At 46.2% G+C, this 20447-nt stretch overlaps 9 protein-coding genes across 9 annotated transcripts; 7 read left to right on the forward strand and 2 right to left on the reverse strand.

Annotated features, from left to right (window-relative positions):
• Nucleotides 1–923: 923 nt before the first annotated feature.
• F4822DRAFT_443108 (uncharacterized protein) lies at nucleotides 924–3545 on the forward strand (the record flags this gene model as incomplete). The annotated part of the gene is made up of 5 exons (XM_051463070.1): nucleotides 924–1807; nucleotides 1847–2267; nucleotides 2349–2566; nucleotides 2650–2990; nucleotides 3052–3545. The coding sequence occupies 5 exons, from the start codon at nucleotides 924–926 to the stop codon at nucleotides 3543–3545; spliced, it is 2358 nt and encodes a 785-aa protein (XP_051315879.1).
• Nucleotides 3546–5671: 2126 nt separating this feature from the next.
• F4822DRAFT_428449 (uncharacterized protein) lies at nucleotides 5672–6188 on the forward strand (the record flags this gene model as incomplete). The annotated part of the gene is made up of 2 exons (XM_051460920.1): nucleotides 5672–5824; nucleotides 5907–6188. The coding sequence occupies 2 exons, from the start codon at nucleotides 5672–5674 to the stop codon at nucleotides 6186–6188; spliced, it is 435 nt and encodes a 144-aa protein (XP_051315880.1).
• Nucleotides 6189–6578: 390 nt separating this feature from the next.
• On the forward strand, nucleotides 6579–7704 carry F4822DRAFT_224579 (acyl-CoA N-acyltransferase). Its single transcript, XM_051454049.1, has 2 exons — nucleotides 6579–7440; nucleotides 7499–7704. Exons 1-2 carry the CDS (start codon nucleotides 6968–6970, stop codon nucleotides 7614–7616), a joined length of 591 nt encoding a protein of 196 aa, XP_051315881.1. The 5' UTR covers nucleotides 6579–6967; the 3' UTR covers nucleotides 7617–7704.
• Nucleotides 7649–10065, reverse strand: F4822DRAFT_224574 (glucose-methanol-choline oxidoreductase-like protein). Its single transcript, XM_051454048.1, has 2 exons — nucleotides 9475–10065; nucleotides 7649–9421 (listed from the first exon to the last, which is right to left on the reverse strand). Exons 1-2 carry the CDS (start codon nucleotides 9679–9681, stop codon nucleotides 7793–7795), a joined length of 1836 nt encoding a protein of 611 aa, XP_051315882.1. The 5' UTR covers nucleotides 9682–10065; the 3' UTR covers nucleotides 7649–7792.
• A 195-nt stretch (nucleotides 10066–10260) lies between these two features.
• On the forward strand, nucleotides 10261–11123 carry F4822DRAFT_224589 (uncharacterized protein). The gene is made up of 2 exons (XM_051454050.1): nucleotides 10261–10999; nucleotides 11085–11123. The coding sequence occupies exon 1, from the start codon at nucleotides 10451–10453 to the stop codon at nucleotides 10964–10966; it is 516 nt and encodes a 171-aa protein (XP_051315883.1). The 5' UTR covers nucleotides 10261–10450; the 3' UTR covers nucleotides 10967–10999; nucleotides 11085–11123.
• On the reverse strand, nucleotides 11081–14251 carry F4822DRAFT_224572 (glycoside hydrolase family 2 protein). Its single transcript, XM_051454047.1, has one exon. The coding sequence runs from the start codon at nucleotides 13857–13859 to the stop codon at nucleotides 11196–11198; it is 2664 nt and encodes an 887-aa protein (XP_051315884.1). The 5' UTR covers nucleotides 13860–14251; the 3' UTR covers nucleotides 11081–11195.
• A 1164-nt stretch (nucleotides 14252–15415) lies between these two features.
• Nucleotides 15416–16158, forward strand: F4822DRAFT_443111 (uncharacterized protein; the record flags this gene model as incomplete). The annotated part of the gene is made up of 1 exon (XM_051463071.1): nucleotides 15416–16158. One exon carries the CDS (start codon nucleotides 15416–15418, stop codon nucleotides 15953–15955), a length of 540 nt encoding a protein of 179 aa, XP_051315885.1. The 3' UTR covers nucleotides 15956–16158.
• F4822DRAFT_400910 (uncharacterized protein) lies at nucleotides 15837–16915 on the forward strand. Its single transcript, XM_051457891.1, has one exon. The coding sequence runs from the start codon at nucleotides 16361–16363 to the stop codon at nucleotides 16580–16582; it is 222 nt and encodes a 73-aa protein (XP_051315886.1). The 5' UTR covers nucleotides 15837–16360; the 3' UTR covers nucleotides 16583–16915.
• A 736-nt stretch (nucleotides 16916–17651) lies between these two features.
• Nucleotides 17652–19346, forward strand: F4822DRAFT_224746 (uncharacterized protein). The gene is made up of 5 exons (XM_051454051.1): nucleotides 17652–17951; nucleotides 18005–18230; nucleotides 18280–18342; nucleotides 18420–18707; nucleotides 18767–19346. Exons 1-5 carry the CDS (start codon nucleotides 17857–17859, stop codon nucleotides 19196–19198), a joined length of 1104 nt encoding a protein of 367 aa, XP_051315887.1. The 5' UTR covers nucleotides 17652–17856; the 3' UTR covers nucleotides 19199–19346.
• Nucleotides 19347–20447: the final 1101 nt, after the last annotated feature.

Here is a 20447-nt window from a genome sequence, read left to right on the forward strand (position 1 = left end):
GGGCAGTGACCAAATGATGATATCGGCTAGCAATACGGCAAACTCGACCAATACTAAAAATGATTCAAAGGCCAAGGCGACCTCTAAGGGCATTCCACGTATTTTATCAACCGATACAACTGCAAAATCCATTACATTCCAGAATATTATGCTGCTAGCCTAAGATACATCGTTAGATATATTTTGCGCCTTGATAGCAATTGCTCACGCCAGATGTGTCTATGACCAAAGACCCAAACAGACCAGTAGGAAAAACCGGATTGACAAAGGGCGCGGTGAGATGAATAGCGGCGAATAAAATCCGGAAGAGTTTTAGGGAGATTTTCTTGCAATACCATTGCTGGTAAGGTATGCTGGGTGCTCGTCTCGCGACTGGGCTATTTTGAATATCCGTGACTTGCATGCTGGAAATAGTACTTGGCTGGCTTTTCATTTGTTTGTATAATGCGTTTTGAACTTTTGAGAGAAAGCTATTTTGAGCTTTAGATATAGATTGTTTATATAGTTGATATTGTTAAAGATATGTACGCAGGTACTATTTGAAAGCAGGAAATATAGGGGGGAGGGGGGCTTAATATGGGAATAACCCACGAGGATCAGGTCAGCATATACACGAATCATTGAGCACCGTGGCTTGATCCCCGAACAGGTGCATACCTAGGTAGGTAGATGCAGTACTTGATTAGCTTCTACCTAGGCATGGTTCAGGGGCACACGGAGGAATTCGTACAGGCGTTGCTGCGCCATACATGGCCTTTGGGGGCGATGTGCCCATGATGCTACCGTGATATTGTGTAGTACTGGGTCGCAGCAAAAAGTAGAGTCGTTCGCTCGACATGACCAATGTTAAAATCTCTAATTTCAATTGCCTAATTCTAAGAAGATCAGTTATCTACTCGTGTATATGTTAGTATTTACCAATAATGTTCTCGTTGCCGGTATTCCCTCGAGAGGGTTGGAGACGTACCGGTGCTATCAACGTTACGCTAGCCTATATATACGGCCTCATATTGTTGATTTGTTTCATTGTTAGCATGTCTCGTCCTGATTCTTACTTCGACAAAGCAACCATAATATTTGAAGGGGATTGCACTAGATCAAAAACAATCAACCTCGTCCTCCATCTAGTCCTTAACATACTTTCAACCGCCATCCTTGCGTCGTCAAATTTCTTCATGCAAGTACTGAGTTCACCCTCTCGTCAAGAAATTGACAAAGCTCACTTATGGCTCCGCTCAGTTGATATCGGAACTCCATCTCTCAGCAATTGGCGCCGAGTATCTCCCTTCAAGTTCGCCGGTTGCCTTGTTCTCTTCATTAGCTCCGTCCCCATACATTTGTTTTTCAACAGTACCATCTACGAAACTATCTGGGAGGAGTCCCATTGGCACTTGGTAATTACAACCAAAGCCTTCACTCAGAATGCTACCTTCTATCCACCAGGTGCAAGCCTCACGCCAGCTGGGTATTTAAACCCCATAGATATTGGATCAGACTATCTCCCGGGGTATGGGGAATACGTCCCACTCGAAGACTACTGGAATACCTCGTCGGAAGTTATCTACAACATCACTTCAATCGCAAATGAGTCTCCTACCTGGACACAGCTTGATGTTGTCGAGTGCAAAAGCGAATACGAAGGCTGTAATCAGAGGAAGAACTACGGCGATGTGGTCATTATCGTCGAAGGTAGCCCCAGCAACCCGGCGGGTTGGACGAGAAATCAGGTGTACCATCCTAACTCGTCGAGTAACCTGTCATCTCAGTGGGACAGGCATATCCCTCCTGAAAGTATAAATTCACTGTAGTACTCAACACAATGCAGAACCTCTCGTACGCCGTTAAGTGGTAGTGAGTGTGGAAACACATGTTTCTCAGTACTTGGAATACAATTAAGGGAAATCTTCTTCCCTCCGGAGCTATCTCAAACAAATTGGACTTTGAATCTTATCCCATCCATACTGAATATAACGACAGAAGGACGTTCATTAGGATATAATGACGAGTTCAGCAGAAGCCTCATTGTCCGGTCCTGCCTAGCTAAACGATTCAGCGAAGAATGCAAGGTTGGCTTATCAAACTCTTTATTGCTTATCGTAATAATATGCGTCGTTATTAAAGCGATAACATGCAATTTAACCATCTGGAAGTTTCCAGTTGCGTCTCTTGTCACTTTGGGGGATGCAATCCAATCTTTCGTCACTATTCCGGATCCGACGACTAAAGGCCTGGGGAGCCTCGATATCGACGATAGCCAAAGGTTTCAGGTTAGGCTCCTCTAAATTATGCTAACTCTTGTGGCATATACTTACCCTCCTATGAGCCGTAGAAAAACTGCTAACTTCGAGCGTACAATGCAATTTGGACGGCGTATAAAATGGACGCCTCATGATGACCCCGAACTAACGCCTAATATACGTCCACGAAAATGGGAGAGGAAAACATATCGACTCATGTCCGCCGTGGCAAGAACTGCATGGGTCAGGGCATATGCCCCTTTTCTCACAGCAATGGCTTTGCTATCTGCTGCGCTTAGTTGCGCAGCCATTTCAAGTCAGGGGAACTTGTAGGTCTTTCTCCACCCCACTAGCTTCTGTTCGACGCGTAGTCATCTTAAAAGATATAACCATTTACTAACATCTTCCACAGCAGCATAGCGACCTTCAATCGAGTAGAGACTAATGTAACTAATATGGGAGGATCGAATCTAGGATACATTGGTGCACTTCTCTTCGCCAACACGCCACAACTCTTACTGTCTTTCTGCTACTTTAACTATAACTCGCTAGTGACGCGTTTCTGTATTGAGCGAGAATGGAATTCGTTAGGCTTGTCTTACAAGCCTCTTCGTGTCTCGTATCCTATCGGCGAGCAAATCTCTAGTTATCGCCTGGAGCTGCCCTATAAATATAGTATACCACTAACCGGCATCAGTATTATTCTGCATTGGCTCTTATCCAATGCAGTATATTTATTCGTTTTTGATGGCGGTAAGTTCATATTCGTGTTGACATTCTATATCAATATCAAAGACTAATGACAGACTATAAGGTTATATTGGATGGAATTCTGGCCTTGCTAATTTGAATGACCAATTTCGAGTTTCAAATGAATCACTAATTTCACTTGGCTATTCGCCATCCGCCTTGTTGATCTTTTCGATTCTCTGTTTCATTGCGCTTTGTTTGCCGATTCTTTTCGGGTTCTACAAGCTTAAGGGCGATATAGTTGCTGGAGGCTCGAACTCACTAGTATTGTCTGCATGTCATGTATACAGGCAACCATCCGACGGGGTCCAGGCGAACAAGCGCCACGCGAGGAACATAGTAAGTAAATACATACTAACCATGGCGGTAAAGGTATTATGTTTAACACCGATATGCAGACACTTTAGATCCGTACTGCTACGTTGGGGAGCAACTCCAATACCAGAGGAGCTGGCCAAGCTCGTTGTAATCGAGGATGGGGTATGTGTACAACATTTAGGATTTGGGGGGCAGGAATACGATATTCGCGAACCCGAAGATGGCCACTACTATGTGTGAATTGAATAAAATTGGGGGCCATCTAATTGTGGTTGCAAAGTTACGTATTTTTTCGGATGCGCCTCTGAAACTGATCGTACCTCTTTGCTTGTTTGGTGGCGATTTCCAACAGATCTACTACCTATTCTAGAGACCCCTGCAGTTCAAATGCAGAGAAATGCTATATTATTTGTCCGGTCTCCATATTCTGTCATAGACCCCGGGTGACTTCGCAAACCCGGCCAGGTATCGAGATACCAAGATTGACTATGGATTTGGGCTTAGTATGGACGTATCTAGATACTATCTGTTGAGTTTCGACCGGGAAATGTACTGGCTAACTACCTATGTACCTAGGTAGGTAAGCAGACTGGAACAAAGGGTTATCCTTGTCGGCGATGCAGCTCATGCTTCACTGCACAGATCCTTTCCAAGCCACGAGAGACGTGGGGGCATCTACCGCATCCATCTTCCGCTAAGATGTTCCGCTCTAGCCGGCACGACTCGCCCCCCCCCGGGGTACCAGGATCGTTAAGTATTTGGTAGTACATACCTGAGTGATCTTTCGTAAGGTGATTCTGCCATTGGGTTGGACGACGTAGGACCAAAGAATCTGACGGCAAATATGACTGCATTCTTCCTAGACTGACAATAGTATTCACTACACAACGGCGCTAGCCTACCGGGTACAGATTTACGCACTCAGCTGAGACCTAGAAGAATGCCTTGGTACTTGGGCTAGCGCCCTTCTGAAGAGGTATCTAGGAAGTAAGTAAAATATGTGGACGTACCTAATGTGTGGCTTATGAAACATAGCCTATTGGGGGCTACCTCTTGCCGCTGAAGGATTTCCAATATCAGTTGCATGAGAAGTAAAAAGCAAATTGTATCCATAGGGTGACAGCCACCCGCCAGTTTAATGAAGGGTTTGTTCTTGGGCACAATTTACGAGCCCTATGCAACCCCCCGTTCTCTCAATTAATTGGTGTATTCCACACCCTACCTTCGGAGTCCGGCTACTTACCTAAGTATCTTAGGGCGACCCCTCTCTAGCCCGGAATCACTTAGATTGTACCCCTGAATCGAAGGGCTAGTGTCGAATGCGGCGTTGATAATGTAGTGCTACAACTAGGGGTAAGGATTGGGGGGGTTCTAAAGGTGGAAGTAAATATATATCCGGGCTCTCATACCATTTTCATGCTGTATCTATCAGAATCGCTACATGTTAGATGTTATCGGCTATGCTTTACTACCTAATAATGCCCATCAGTCTTACCTAATCTATAAGACTGTTCATGTAAGAATTGCCGAAATATTCTACTATCTAGGTATTCTGTCTATTTCATTGATGGTAGGCTCGCGCCCAGTGTCATTAAGGCTCGAGGTCAAAAATAATCACACGAATTAGAAAGACCTCGCGCTTCGCTATGATAATATTGTTATCCTTATTGATTTAGGATCTTGAGCTATCACCTCAAAGATGGGCATTTCCTTGAGGTAGAGTTTAGCGCTCCCATAAACCAAGCATTATATGACCACTCCCTGCGACGGCGATCCCGTGGAATCAAAGTGGTTTCGTTAGCTATCAGCCCTTGCTACCGACTTTGGACGCAAGAAAGTCCCTTGTGACTTCTTGTGAGCCTCTAGCTTGGGATATTCCTTTAGCTCTACCTCAATTGTTTACTTTCCCACTTATTCATTGCCTGGACCTATGTCTGCACCTGTGCGGCGAATTACAAATTCGAATAACGGGGGCGACTTCCGGAAATGGATGTTTTCTCTATAAACGACAGCCTGCCCCTATACCAATTACGTAGACCCTGTATTAATAAGTGTTTAGTACTTGGGAGATGGTTATGCACTGATGCGGCGTTCAGTTTCAATCGGCCAGCACACCGCCTATCATGGCGCTCAAAACAGATCAATTACGGTTAGCATATTTGAATCGTAAGCTAGATGGTAATTCTATGGGTCGCTTTCTTGAATTATTCGGACTATAAGAAGTGTCCATTGATCCGACTATTCCGACAGACCCTTACACGACACTAAGTAATGCGATATAAAAAGACCAACGAGATCGCAGGAATTTCACCAACCGGCGAACCCACATCATTGAATCTGACTTGTATATCAAGGCACTCGAAGACATGGCCGAGCAGAAACCGCACCTACTTGTCTTTGTCCAGCACAAGAAGTGTGCAAATGTGGACGAGGAGACCTTCTACAAGTGGTATAAGGAAGAATTGAACCCGGAGGCGGTGCGGTTAGTCAAGAAGTATAACATTCTTCGTTACGCAGTGGTTCGTATTCATTTCGTGTTACCTCAAGTTCCAGCTCTTCTCGATTGCCGAAGCTACCAGAGATATGCTGACTTGTCCCTAGTTCTATACACCATCTGGCATGCGCAAGCCGTTCGAAGAAGAATTTCACAACAAGCTGCAGAAACCACATTGGACTGTGCCCGATTGGGATGCAGCGACGTGCTACTGGGTCTACGATCCGGACGACTTGAGAGCACTTCAGGCGGACCCTGAGTGGACCTCAAGGGTGAACAAGATGGAAGAGGGCTGGATTGATGGCAAGGAGATTTCCATTTCTATCGGGCATGAAATCCCCTATTTCGAGAACGGCGAGGTCAAGAACACGACTGTCGCGGCTGATTAGGAACTTAAAGCCACCTGCTATTGGATGTCGCTCGCAATGGTTGATTCAAGCAATTAAAAACCCCTGGTAATTTACCTGGTTGGCTACTTCCCTGTTTCAGTGTACAACTTCGCTGGACTTATGGTCACCGTGGACGCTTCCGATGAAGATACACATCTTCGAAAGAATTCAGACGATCGCGGTACATCTAATAGCAATTACAATAAAGTTTTAACGAATACCTTAGTCAACTCTATTCGGAATATTTCCCTAAGCGGGAAGAGGGTGAGGGAGATTCTTGAGTCTGATTGGCTATAATAGAGTGGAACTAATAAATAGGGGAAGCATCCGATCTTGCGTTACCTGTCAGGTCTTAGTTGGTTTATTATAGGCACCAACTATCCATTCCTATGGGATATACCTCGCGTGTATGCTGCACTTCTCATTAAAATCATGTTGCTCTAATATAGTTTACCAAGTATCGCTCTGGAGCCTTCTAGAATTGTTAGGAGTTATCTAACTGGGTAGAAATGTCACAAATTGTCTTTGTAGTGGTCGACAATTGCAGGGCGCGACTATCCATGTATCTCAAGATTTTAGCAGGGGGTCGAATTGAATGTCGAGAAACCGGAGAAAAGAGGCAGTATCGAGTCACCGAAAACCCGAAGATCGGACGACTAAAACTGCACTAATGAATTCCTGTTGGTTTAATCCATATAAGAAATGTTTCCCCGAGCGAAATCCGGACCCAAATTCATTCATTCTTCATTCGTCAATAGCATCATCCCCCGCTGATAAAAATGACCACAAAAGTGCCGTCCGTCGTCGCGGCGTCGGAATTACCCGCAAAATCGGGTTATGAGGTGGTTATTGGCGATGCGCTAGTATCCGACGCCCCGGCGATAGCCTTGATCGGAACCAAAACCTTTACCACAAGCTTCGGCTTCGCGGTCCCACCCGATGACTTAGCTGTGTTTTTAGCGGAGACGTATTCGGCGAAAGCCGTTGAGGCGGACCTTTCAACTTCGCACGAAACCAAGATCAACACATTTGTGGCCCGCGACGAGACGGGCAAGGTCCTTGGCTTCGTACAACTCGTCGGTGGGCATACGGACCCGAGTATTGAGGGTGACCCTTCGACGCACGCCGAGCTACGGAGACTTTATGTGGATACTTCGGCCCATGGTAGGGGTATCGGGAGTAAGCTCATCGCGGCTGTCGAAGCTAAAGCCAGAGCCGATGGTGTTAAGACGTTATGGTTGACAGTCTGGGAGTAAGATTCGCCCCAATTCATGGGCACTATACGGGATGCGCTGACTAGATTATTGTAGAAATGCCGCTGATGCGCAACGACTTTACTACAAATTGGGTTATAAAAAGGTGGGAGAGGCTGGATTTTTCCTTGGAGGGTGCACTCACAATGATCACGTACTCGCGAAACCTCTTTGATTAGATGTCTCCGGCTAGGTCTGATATTGAAGTGTTGAATTTATGTTGATAGAAGTAGGGGTTTCTAGAATCTAGAAGGAGGCGGTAACCTCTAGGATAAAAAAAAGACGGGAGGTACCTAACAATCGATCAGCTAGAGGTAAATTATGACTTTATTATATATTAATATATACCCTCTAGAGATTGATATTGTGAATTTCCCTGATTAAATCAGCAGCGCGCTCTGCGACCGCATACACCGTTGTCTGGGGATTTCCTCTTGTCGCAATTGGCATGATGCTCGAATCAACCACACGGAGCCCCTCAACGCCATAAACGCCTAACTTGGGATCCACGACGCCACCTTTTTCGCGAGGTAGCATAGCGCACGCGCTCGTCGGATGATAACAACTTAGTGCCGCCTTTTCTACGTATCCTTTCACTTGCGCTAGGTCGCGTAAGTCCGTAGGCGCTCCGTAACCACGACGACCATTGGGTTTGAGATAACGACTAAGCGGCTCAGTATGCACAATTGTGTCAAGATAGCGGACGAATCGAGCGAGAATATCGAGGTCTAGTGGGTGTTCGAGATACCGTGGATCGATGATGGGTTCGTCTGCCGGGTTAGCCGAGGCGATGTGTACGCTACCGCGCGACAACGGGAAGAGAATAGCGGCGACGATTGTTAAAAAGTTGCCTGAGCTAGGAGCCTGGTGAACGACATGGGTCCCATCGCCTTCGTGGATGAAATTACCGTAGGCGGGGAAAGTAAACACGTTACCTACGCCCTCCGTCCGCTTACTAAGTAACGAGTGGACGAATGAAGCGTGTTGCGACGAAAAGGAGTCTGGCGTAGGGACCTCCTGCGAGAGGTCTAGAACATCTTTTAATGTCTGTTCACTATCAGGTCCTTCCACGAAATCGACCACGGGTAGCATTGAACCAGCGAAGTTTCCGCCAACGGAAAATGGCCCCGTCTTCTTAGTTGCATAATCCTGCATTGCGGTAGCGATAGCTTCGGGAACCTGTCGGGCCAAATCATCCATCGTCTTGACACCATCCACCACTTCAAAACTAACCCCTGCGTTCGGGTGATCTTGTAAGTTCTCGCCAACATTGGGATTATCAACAATTACAGGTATCCCAAGTTTCTCAAGTCGTACTCGAGAGCCAATTCCGGATAATTCGAGTAGCTTAGGTGAGCCAAAAGCCCCAGCCGCCAGAATGATCTCCTTGTTTACGTCTACCACGATAGCGCGCCCATTCTTTTGAACTTGCACGCCAACTGCCTTCGGTACGCTTCCCGACTCGTCAAAGACGATCTTCTCGACAAGAACACCGGTTTCGACATGTAAATTCTTTCTACCCTTGGCAGGCTCGAGGTACGCTGAAGCTGCATCGCTACGCATGCTTGAATTGGGATCAATGTTCATGGCGTTGACATAGCCACCGGTGAACTCTCCTGAGAACGGATCCCCGGAAGCGGGGAAGCCAAGAGCAGCGATCGTATCCACCCAAGCGGTAGGTAACGGGTCGTCAATCCCGTCTGGGAACGACGCCCGAATAGGACCGTCGGTGCCCCTTACTGCATCATCGATGTAGCCAAGACGTAGGACATCGCATGTCGCGGCTGAAGGGCGCGAAAGGGTATGTGATTTCTTATAATAGGGTGCCAAGGTTTCCCAGTCCCACCCCGGATTGCCAAATTCAGCCCAAACATCAATCGCCGCCTTCGAGTTGGCTACGAAGGCTTGACCGTTGATAGCACTTGATCCCCCTAATAACTTCCCTTGGGAACAGGCGACGACTTTGCCGTTAAGTCCTTTCTAACTCGCAAGTTAGCTATTGGGGTTTTCTAGTCATCTACCTTCGTTCTAACCTGAGGTACACTGTGATAGTTCCAGTCGACTTCTGAACCCAGAAGCGAAGGCCATAGGCCTGGAGTGCGAACTCGGGGGTCCACGGTGCTATCGCTTCCAGCTTCGAGGACTATAACTGTGGTTTGGGGGTCCTCGGTAAGGCGCGCGGCGACGACTAGACCAGCTAGGCCGCCGCCAACAATGACAAAGTCGTGTTTTGAGTCCATTCAGCCCCTTTCAATTGTGGGAGAATATTATGGTAGTATATTACTTTTAGCTTCCTGAAAGTATATGGGAAAAAACAAGGAGATGAGGCTGCTAAATATGATCAAAAATTTGATATGCTGCCTACGAATGATCTTCAAAAATCGGTCGATAGCTGTAATATTGAACCACTCTTGGTGCCGCTTCTGTAGGGCTGCGCCGCTAGAGTGCCGAATATTCCATCCACAACCTAGACATTTACCACACTTACCGCCTCAAAGGTTCTTTAGGAATTACTGGACCTACATAGAGCTAGGATCTCGAGAAACCAGGTTCTCGGCTTGGCTGAGTGTTCATAGGTAGGGCTGGTGAAGCTGGCTCGTCGTGTCGGCTTACGTTTATGGAACCCCTCTCCAAGCTCTAAGGATATTAGTGGAGCGGAATACGGCGTAAAATCTTATGGTTACTTAGAACCGAATAAAGCTGAATCATTTTGATAACTAGTCGTCGTATATCTGGGGTTGATTACGAGTAAGGCGAGCTATATGAATGACTACTTCGTTGATACTAATGAGGAGTTGATTGATGAGAAAGATGGTGAAAAGAGCAAATTGAGTTGGCACGTTCATTATTTAGAGGCTTCGAAAAGCAAATATTATGCTTAATAATATAATTGCTGAAGATGTATGTAATTAACCATTCGCTAATAATTGCCGGCATCGTGACTAACTGTCCATTCTCTCTCTTAATCTTCTCTTCGCAACTCATCATGTTCAGACAAGTTCATCAATTATGGCGAAACTTAGCACATCTAGCACTCATAGCAGCGCCGAACTGAATATCCAAGACCTCTCACTCACGAACAAGGATGAGAATCCTCACCCCCAACCCCCACAGATCGATGATTCAGTGGCGGCAACCAACACGATAGCGGAAGCAGGCAATAAGCCACCCCAAACCAGCTTTACGGACCTCCCCACCGAGCTCCGTGAGATGATTTGGCACTATGCACTACCCGATCCTCGAGTCTTCAACGCATTAGTGTATGCCTCAGCGGGGCTCAAGATGCAGTTGTTAGAGCGGGAGAGTCTGAAAATGCCGCTGGCGCATGCATGTTTCGAATCGCGGCAAGTCGTCAAGAAGGCAGGGTACATCCTTGCATTCCGTGATGAAGACGAACCTGACGATCCCGGCGTCTGGTTTCATCCGCGGCGCGATGTTATTGAGAGGACGCTGTGGGGCCCTGGTGATTTCTGGGGTTTGGATCCGACGAAAGGAGGAGCTAGCAATAGTAATGGGAGCCGGTGATGTTTCCATGTTGATTTCGTCGAGGAAAATAATGTAAGTAAGATATTTCGCTCACAAAATATCAATTGAATGTTAATTTATATGCACATAATCGCTAAAGGTGACAATTATATGCTAGAAAATAGGCACAGGGTGAATGGCGAGCTCCACCGTCACCTGAAGAATTCATATTACAAGCCCTACGAATAATAACCATTTTCCCATTTCCATTTCAAATCCCACCAATCCATCATAGATATACTTCCGTCTTCTTAATGTTCTTGCCCCTGACCTGTACTGAAGCGCCTCCCTCGCCTTCAACTTGCAGCACGAGCTTTTCTTTGGGCCATAGGGTGACGTAATTATCTGACCAGAATACAGGTAGAACATCCTCACCGTCATCATCGACGAGGTTGAGGCTAATGAAGAACGCGGGTACGGAGGAGTGATTTTCGAGTACGACTGCCTGTCCTACATTCGATTCATCTCGTTTTGCCGGTGTCGCAAATGCAACCGAGACGTCAGCGGTCGGCAAGCTGTTTAGTGCTGTGAAGTTGGCGTATTTGGTTACTGGCGTGAAATACCAATCCGAATTATCCCAGTCCAAGGTGTCAATGGTCTTGGCCAGCCAGTAAACGTTTCGACTTAGCACATTATCCTCGTCGTCAGAGAGGATGAGTCGGAGGAATACAACGTCGGTGATCGATTTTAAGGCATCTGAAAGGTCAAGGATCTGCTTGCTAGTGTTCGCCTCGGTCTGAACGGTTTTCTTCTGGCTATGAATTGACTTGCCATTCTTGTCAATTGCCTCAACTGATACTGTCCTCGAGCTGTTCCCGATAATCGAACGGTTGATTAAGTACACAAGCTTCCCATTGTAATCATACGCGACATGCTCTTTCCGAGCACCAACCTTCGCTCCGAAGTATGAGCCAGCAGGATGCAAGTAGTAGTCGAACAAGTTCCAATGCAAGCTCGGCCAGGCATTGTTCAACATCCAGTATATATGTCCGGTCGCAGGTCTTTCGGCGTTCCATAGAGAAGCGAACCCTTCGAATTGAGCTCTCGTCGCTTCATAGTCCGTGATCTGAGCCTTGAGGAGGTAATCATCCAACGAAGAAGGCGCGCCAAGACGCTTCCAGACAGCTTCGTTATAGATCTTGCGGTTATAGAAGGATGATACACTGGTGGACATGTGGTAGAGTCCCTTGTTAGGTTTCTTCCATAGATCGTCTAGATCTGATTCCGACAGGAATTTTTTCAGGCTACTAAGTTCTGGCGTTCCAACGCCGGCACCAAGCTCGGAACCAAAGCCAAAGGCAGCGCCATAGCGATCTTCTGCAGGTTCGGTATCTGTCCAATAGTTGGGTGGGATCCAGTCATAAGGTCCTGCCATTTTCAATCCCGAGGGTCCTAGAACCTTAGGGTAGCCCCTCTCCGACGCCGACGCAACGATGGGCATCTGCCAGTCTGCCGCTTTGAGAGAGTAGTAGTACATCTCCGCAGCTTTGTCGTCAGGCCAGTAATCGCTTCCAACAAGGTATCCCAGCACGCTAGGGTGGCTCTGTTGCATGAGAGCTTCATGGTACATACTCTTGTTCGCGATGGTGTAATCTGCAGCCGTCCACACTGACTTGACGGCCAGGTCCTCGTTGTAAGACCATGCTTCCCACTTGTCGCAGCATTCCCAGCCTGGTAAGACCATCAAGCCTAGACGGTCTGCAATCTCGTATAATTCAGGATGTTCATTCTTGCCCTCTAATCTGACGGTGTTTTGACCCAAGTCAAGCAATAGTTTAGCTTGCGAGGTGAACTTCTCGCTGTCCCATCGCAGGAATATGTCTGCCGAGTAGCCGGAGCCGACGACCTGGAAGGGGTAGCCATTGACGTAGAACAAAGTGTCATTGTAGTCATTGAGCCCCGCGGTCACCTGGCGAATACCGAAGGCCCGTTCGGCTTTATCAGACAAGGAATTGTTGGCAGTGGCAGTCAGATGAGCCGTGTATAGTGGCTGATCACCCCATTGCTTTGGCCACCAGACCGCCGGTTCATTTATCGCCGTTTCTAGGACTAAATCGACAGATTGACGTGGAAGTACTCTGACCGTCTCACCTAGCTTGTAGCTCTGGTCTGTTCCCTCAAGAGATATGTTTCCTGCTAATTGAACGACGTAATCGTGGTCTTCGAGGTTAGTCACGGTCGTTTTGAGGGTCACAAGAGCGCTCGAGTGGCCGACAGGTAGATTGGCTTGTGTCGTTATCCGAAGAGGGCTTAGGATCACCGCTCCAGTCTGCTTAATCTCCACATCGCGCCACACGCCTGTGCCATTATCCGGGGGGTAGGGATTCCAGTCAACGAAACCAAGCGAGAAGTCGTAATTGTAATTGGTGGGGTAAACCTTCACTGCGACAGCATTCGTCTCTTCTGTGAAGTTGGTGATTTCGAAGATAGTGCCAACGTAAGCACCTGCCTGGGCCTTACGGTTCACAACCTCCTTGCCATTAACGTAAATGTCGGCGCTGGAACTTATTCCGTGGGTTTGGAGATGATAATGCTGGCCGGGGCTCGGATTAAGGGTAAATTCCTTCCTGTATATCCAAGGAACATTGAATTGGCTCGAATTAAAGCTCTCTAGAGCATTTGAGAAGAATAGCCCATTCTCACGATAGACGCCGGCTTTGGTGAGGCCACCCATAAGAGTAGAACGAGAACTATCGACTTCGTGCCATGTCTTTGTGTCAATTCCAGGCTGGGATAACGTCTCGAGGTCCCCGCCGACTCTTTCAGAGGATTGAATATCCCACGATGGTATGACAGCGATATCACCAGGTTCGGATGTCAGTGTCGCAGCGGAAACCGCGTCGGCACAGAGGCAAACCCCTAGCAGTAACCGGCGTATATGCATTGTTTTCATTAGCGCTCAAAATCAGGCCGCAGCATCAATATCTTGCAGGTGGCGTTTTTTGGAGGGTATATAAATCACTTTGTAGATAATACACAGGCCTATCAGGTATCTGCGTACTATCTATGCCTGTCATGGTGGCAATTTCCTCCCGCATGCAGGACCTAATAAGGCAGGTCAAGCTCCGCGAGACCCTTCTTCCCCCGCAGATAGATCTAACGATCCGACAAAAAGGAACAATGTCGCAGGCTATGTTAACGGCTCAGTTCTAGACGTACCTAGGAGATTAACCACTTGAATTTATGGATCTTGAGGCAATTTTATAGTTCGGTTAAAGAGGAAACTTGCAGTGCCGAAAAGCTTAGCTACGGCTATTAGTCATGCCAACCCATCTATTTCTCTCCCGACATCAACGGCCACCATGTCGGAAAATTAAAACAATACCGCTTAATATGTACCTAGGTTAGGTAGGTATGTAGGTACCGAAGGAAAATGCTACGTTGCCTTTTGAAAAGCCTCAAAACGGAATGGCCTTTACTCCTTTAGGCATTTACCAGACATGTATCTAGGTATATGCTTTTAGCACCCAGATGCATAGTAAAATGTGTGTATCACCAAATATCGCAAGTCCAAGTTCAACCACACCCGTGTGCCTTCTAGTATCTATTCTATTTGAAGGATTGTCCACATATCTATGAAGGGGTTAAGATAATACATATCTAGGCATATATATAGGATAGAGTGGCTTTCGTCCTTTAGAATGTGGATCAAACTATACCCAAGTGGACAGACTGCCGCTCAATCATACCGTAAAAAGGGGGATAGGTCGCACAGAATGCCGCTAACAACGCTCAGACAATGATTCAACAGTACCCAAGAACCACACTGTTATACCTTAATCGTGGTGCCGAGACATGGCGGACACCTGCAGATCCTTCAGAAGCATGTGGGCATTAACGCACACTAATCACATGGAGGAACTCACCGAACCAGAAGCTCATCTGATACCGCGTTGCCGCCGTGACCCCCCTGTAGGTTGCTGAAGACGTGCTATAACATCATAGCCTGGGCACCAGAGGCTCGGAATCCGAGTAGGAACTTCCCCTCGGCACAGGTAATTCTATTTAGAGCCATTCCCATCCCGATGAAGAAGCGGCCAATTCCAACACCGAAAGGATCGCTTATACCTAGGTAATCTAACATCTAGAGTGAATAGATAGTATCAAGATAAGTTAAAAGTTGCAGGTCAGTTGGTACGATGGTTCTGCCTAGCCTTTATACAGTGTCTAGAAGTGTACCTAGGTAGCATACGCCAAATCTTCGATTTCAAGGTCCGTCCAATGGTAGTAGAAAGGAGGGAGATTTCTTTAACTCCTCATTCCCAGCCTTACCATCCATAAAGATATTCTCGTAGATAATCATTCATTTGGGTAACCAGAGTAAAATATTTATATGATTATCAATATCCTGATTATCATCTAGGTACTCATATCTCTTGCTGTAAGGATAACTTCCTTGTGTCATTAAGGCTCTTCGTCAACATTGCTGACATACATGAGAGTGACGCCATGGACTCGGCGTCGGTCACACTTGCCGCAAAGGGGGACGAGCTCGAAGGCATAGCCTCGAAGTTTTTTGGGGGTATCTTTGCATTGCTTAAAAACATCGGCCAGGATCACCCTACCCAGGACGATGACGAATGTAACGAAAAAAATGAAAGCGTGAATATCGGCGATTATAACAAGGTACATCAGCAAGGTAACGGCAACAATAGCAACAACGAAGGGAATTTCAACATCACATATCAACGAAAAAGACAACATTTCAGTACGGTCATAGGGAACAAAAACACAACTGTTCAGTTCGGTTCCTGCAACAAAAGCCGCATGAGCCTTGGGGACGAGAATATTGCAGGCCAAGCGGGGACGGAAAATGATAACGAGACTTTAGGCAACAGGAACGCGACTATTCAGATTGGTGATCGCTATCGAAGAGGCATATCCCCTAAAGGTAGAGAGGAACAGCTAGATAAGAGCTGTGACAGCAGTAAAGCTTGGGAATGGGAACAAAAAATTGGCAGCCTTCGGGAATCGGTATTGGGCAACTAGAGATTTCTTTACTTGACTTTCCTCCTATGTAAGTACGCCTTTTATTAACCTTCTTGGTCGTCTTGGTACAATATTCGACTAACAATTATCAGAAAACCTATAGAAAACCATGCATCCATAGAGCAAGGACATGTTGGGTACCTAGATTACCGAGAGATCTATTCGTGCAAGTGTTTCTGTTTCTTAGCATAGATAGATCCTCCAGTGCATTATCAACGAGATTCCGTGCACTGCGTATACTCTACGACATAACTCGACCTGAGATGGAGCGATCTTTTACTAAAACCACCAGCTGATGCACCTCCATGACAATAAAGACATTGGTACGGCAACAATTGCTACAAGGGAGATAATTGCCATGATAGATCCCCCAAACCACCAATTACCGCTCTCCCTACCCGCGTCATGATGCTGAACAGTACTATTCTCATTGCCCGTATTCTGACTACGGTTCCCACCCCCATATTGACTTGTATTATTGTTGTCTCCGCGATTCCATGCTTCGTTCTCGTACCGAGGCTCGCCCTGCTAGTATTATTCGTCAGAGTTGTGAGTCTTATTGGGCTTCTTGCTTACCTTCAACGGATAATAGTTCCGTTGGTGGAGTCCTTCGGGGCCCGTCAATAAGCCTTCGTGGGGATTATTGCCGAGTATCTTAGGTTGCATCGTTACTAAGCTGCGTGGAGGAATAGGTGGCTCTCGATCCCATGCCCTATCTTCACTTTGGACATTCTCCATAAGTGTATGTGTGCCGGGGCTGTGTGCGTTTAGAGACTAATGAGTGAATGAGCAATCGCAACTCACTGGCAAATTCTACAACAGAGCGACTTTGAACGTGTCTATATTGAGTAGGTTGAAAGGCAAAATCAATCGTAAAGCTTTTCCACTCGTCCCTGGTGCCCCTTTAAACTCCTCCACGTGGGCTTGGACAGGCAGGCTCGCTGTGCTACGACAAAACCACTGTGTATGCAATTAGCTTATCTGGTTGCTAAACAAGCACTCAAATGAAATGAAAAAAGCAAGAAAAACATGCACCGTCTACCTCGCCAATGAAGGGCTAAGGCGTGGGGCACGGGGTGCCCGTAGGGGAGGGCGCCTCTATGCAATAGCTAGAAGACCGGCCTACTTCGTGTACCTAGCAGAAGGGCGTCAAAAAAACTGCCCACCATGCGAAGTCTCACATTATGATACTGTATAATTTTCGACCAATGAGGTAGTCCATCTGGCACAGTTAAAAGCCGTACTAATAAAACGGTGGGCACTTTTTTTGACGCCCTTCTGCCTAGGTAGCATTGTGGCTTTTTTTCTGACTCGTCATTTTGTGATTTGTTCAAGTGCGAAACGTGCATGTACATAGCCGCGAGGCGCTTCTCATTTCTATTTCCAGTAAGAGTGTTGGTATCTCTTTCAACCTAAATAGAAACCATTCATTCATTCATTGATACCACGACATTAATTTCTACCATGTCCAAAGAACAGCGGAAACATAACGCGGATATGTTTGGTTGGGATACTAGGCTGGATTCAGATCCAATTTCAGTCGCTGCTACTTTATGTACCTAGGTAGGTATATTGGATTGGCTCACCTCGACGAATCAGCTGACTGTGTAGGGTAGAGTTGTTGGTCGCATTTAAGCCCATGTAGCAGCAAGAGACGTTTCGGTAACGGTTGTGGTAATTGTCTACCTAATTTAGGCGCTGCGTCGGTAAAGGATATGACGATCATCTACATGATTCTGGCTACCCGCTGGATTGAACGTACATATATATATACCCAGGTATATAATGTGATCAAGGCATGATGAATGAAAGATGTGTGAATTCATGCCCCATCTTTGTCTCGTTTGTAGAACATTAGCGCCTCATTCTATAAATTCAATCCAAATCTATCTATTCCGAAGATGTTATGGTGGAATCCCATAAGGCCTCGAAAGATGAACAACAGCTCGAGAAATTTTGTGCGAGTCCTCGTTGATCCATCGCGGCCAACCGTCGAGTACGTACACTCGGATTCATTGTCATGACTGCCCGCTGATAGGATGGAATTAGTATCGTTGCTGTTCATGGTCTCAATCCCCTCGACAAACAAGCTCACGCAGAAGCCACGTGGACTACTGAGAGCAAGTTATGGCTCAGAGATTTCCTCCCAACCCAGGCCCCCGATGCGAGAATATTACTCTTCGGGTACAATTCAAACGTAGTATTTCAAACTGCAGCTTCCGGCGTTCGGGAACAAGCTGAAAACCTGCTAAGCCAGCTGGATGAATTACGGCGCGTAAGTATAACTCCTTACCCGCAATGCTTACATAGCTTATTTAAAGTAGGGAGACCCTCATCGTCCCTTGATATTTATTTGTCACAGTCTAGGTGGAATTATCGTAAAGCGAGTAAGTTGTTTCGGTGGCATGCGAGGTCCGTCGGACCCGATGTTTAGTAACTTCTGTATTGATTCTAATTACGCTAGGCTTTGGTCCTCGCTAAGACCGACAATACTTACGAGGCGCTCGGGAGATCAACATTTGGGGTTGCCTTCTTTGGTACGCCACATAGAGGGGGAAAACATGCGGGTATAGGCGATATCATTGCGAAGGTTGTTCGTGCTATATTGGGGAACCCCGGAAATACTTTTATGGGTGCTTTGAAAGAAGATTCGCCGTTTTTAAAAATCATCACGGATGATTTTCGTCAACTCCTCGAAAACTTCCAAATTTTATCTTTTTACGAAACCCGGCCTTTAACTCGACTTGGAGTCGTAAGTATCACCATATTCCAACGTCTTTAATATAAAACTGATAATCCCGGAATATAAAGGTCGTGGACCATGATTCTGCAGTCCTTGGGCTGCCCGGTACTCGCGAAAAGCAGATAGGACTAGACGCTGACCATCGAAATATCTGCAAATTCGCCAGTGACGAGGACCCAGGGTACCAGCAGGTAGCGAACAACATTGTTCAAATGATAAATGCGGCAATCATTGATCACAAACACCAGGCTTCCGCAAGCGCCAGCCTTGAAGAAAATATGTCAAATAGCGAAGGAGAGTACAACACTACTTTGCAGGCTGGCCAAGGTAACGAAAGCCGGACAAACGGTATTTCAAATAAGATTCGTCAACTTGGCAACGGGAACAAGAGTAAAACAAGTGGAAATGGGAATACAACCACACAAATTTCCGCAGGCGCTATGGATTCAATGTGCTACGTCCAAACGTTCAAGCAGCTGATATCCGATGGTGTCTTTTAGTAATAACGACAAGCCGCGTACGACAATTACCTATATATGGATTTTACCTAATAGGGGCGTAAGTCACCAGGTTCTTTCGAAATTGCAATTAATTTCACATAATTCTACTTTCTGCTTGTGAGCCTATAGCAACCTTAGTTCCCACCTATTCTCGTGCCCTGTAGCCCTCCTCGAATGGCTAAAGCTGAAATGCCTAGGGACCTGTGGACTACCAAATTCGGTGAGGGCTGGTACTTCTTTAGGACACTGGATGAACAACCACCAAGGCATAGCCAAGCTCTCTCCGCCTCCAGTCTTCACAATTCCTATACAAATGGCTCGCTTTCCCATTACCTTTTATAGGTGACTAGTTGTTTACTATAACACTAATCTCCTGTTGATTCTATTGGAAACCCCGATATTATTCCTACCCATAGCATAATGACTACCCAACACCGATTTGGAGAAACTAACGCCACCTTGGCGACTCACGACCGTTCGCTGGGAGACAACAAATTTATCTCCAAGATTCAGAGGACTTATTCTCTACCCACACGTCTATCACAGTTAGCAAATCAAAATCACTCACCACTACTTCACCATCGAACCAATAAGAGGACCTCATCTCGGTCATTATTTTACGCCGTCGTTTTTGTTACAAGAAATCGCACTCACTTGCAAAAACGCCTTAAGAAACGAACCCGAATTCTAAAGGCTATCTTTTTCCTTGCAGTCGTCCACGACTTCGTTCGTATACAGATACAATTAGGGCAAATTGAATTATATATCATACCTATTTTCTTGTCGTTTTGTTATCTCACTTCTGGAGACATGATTCAACCCCCCGGTTATAATATTGTTAATATCTATGGAAACGAAAACGCCGTATGCCAGAGCGTTCTGGTTCATTCCGCCTCATTCACACCTACTATTATCTTTTCACCAAAAATAGGTCGTTCTGGTCGTAATATAGAATAGATTTTCCATATGGCGGATGACTAGATGTTGGTTCAACAAAACAGAGGAATGCAGCGCAGAGAAGCAATCACAAACACAAAAGGGCTAACCAAGGACCAATATGTACAATATTTTTATGGGAGACTATGCGTAAAGGTTAGATCTCTGAACCACGAGTATCCAGGTATTTTTGAAATAGAATGTCTTTATTATGACTTCGCGGGCGTATCACCTCGTTTATCAGGAAGAGTATCCACGTAGATTCTACGAGGAAAGTAACAGCAAGGAAAGTTCTTTGGCGTGTACGGTCTGA

Source organism: Hypoxylon trugodes (genome assembly GCF_022578975.1).
Source record: "Hypoxylon trugodes strain CBS 135444 unplaced genomic scaffold F4822scaffold_4, whole genome shotgun sequence".
NCBI classification, from domain to species: domain Eukaryota; kingdom Fungi; phylum Ascomycota; class Sordariomycetes; order Xylariales; family Hypoxylaceae; genus Hypoxylon; species Hypoxylon trugodes.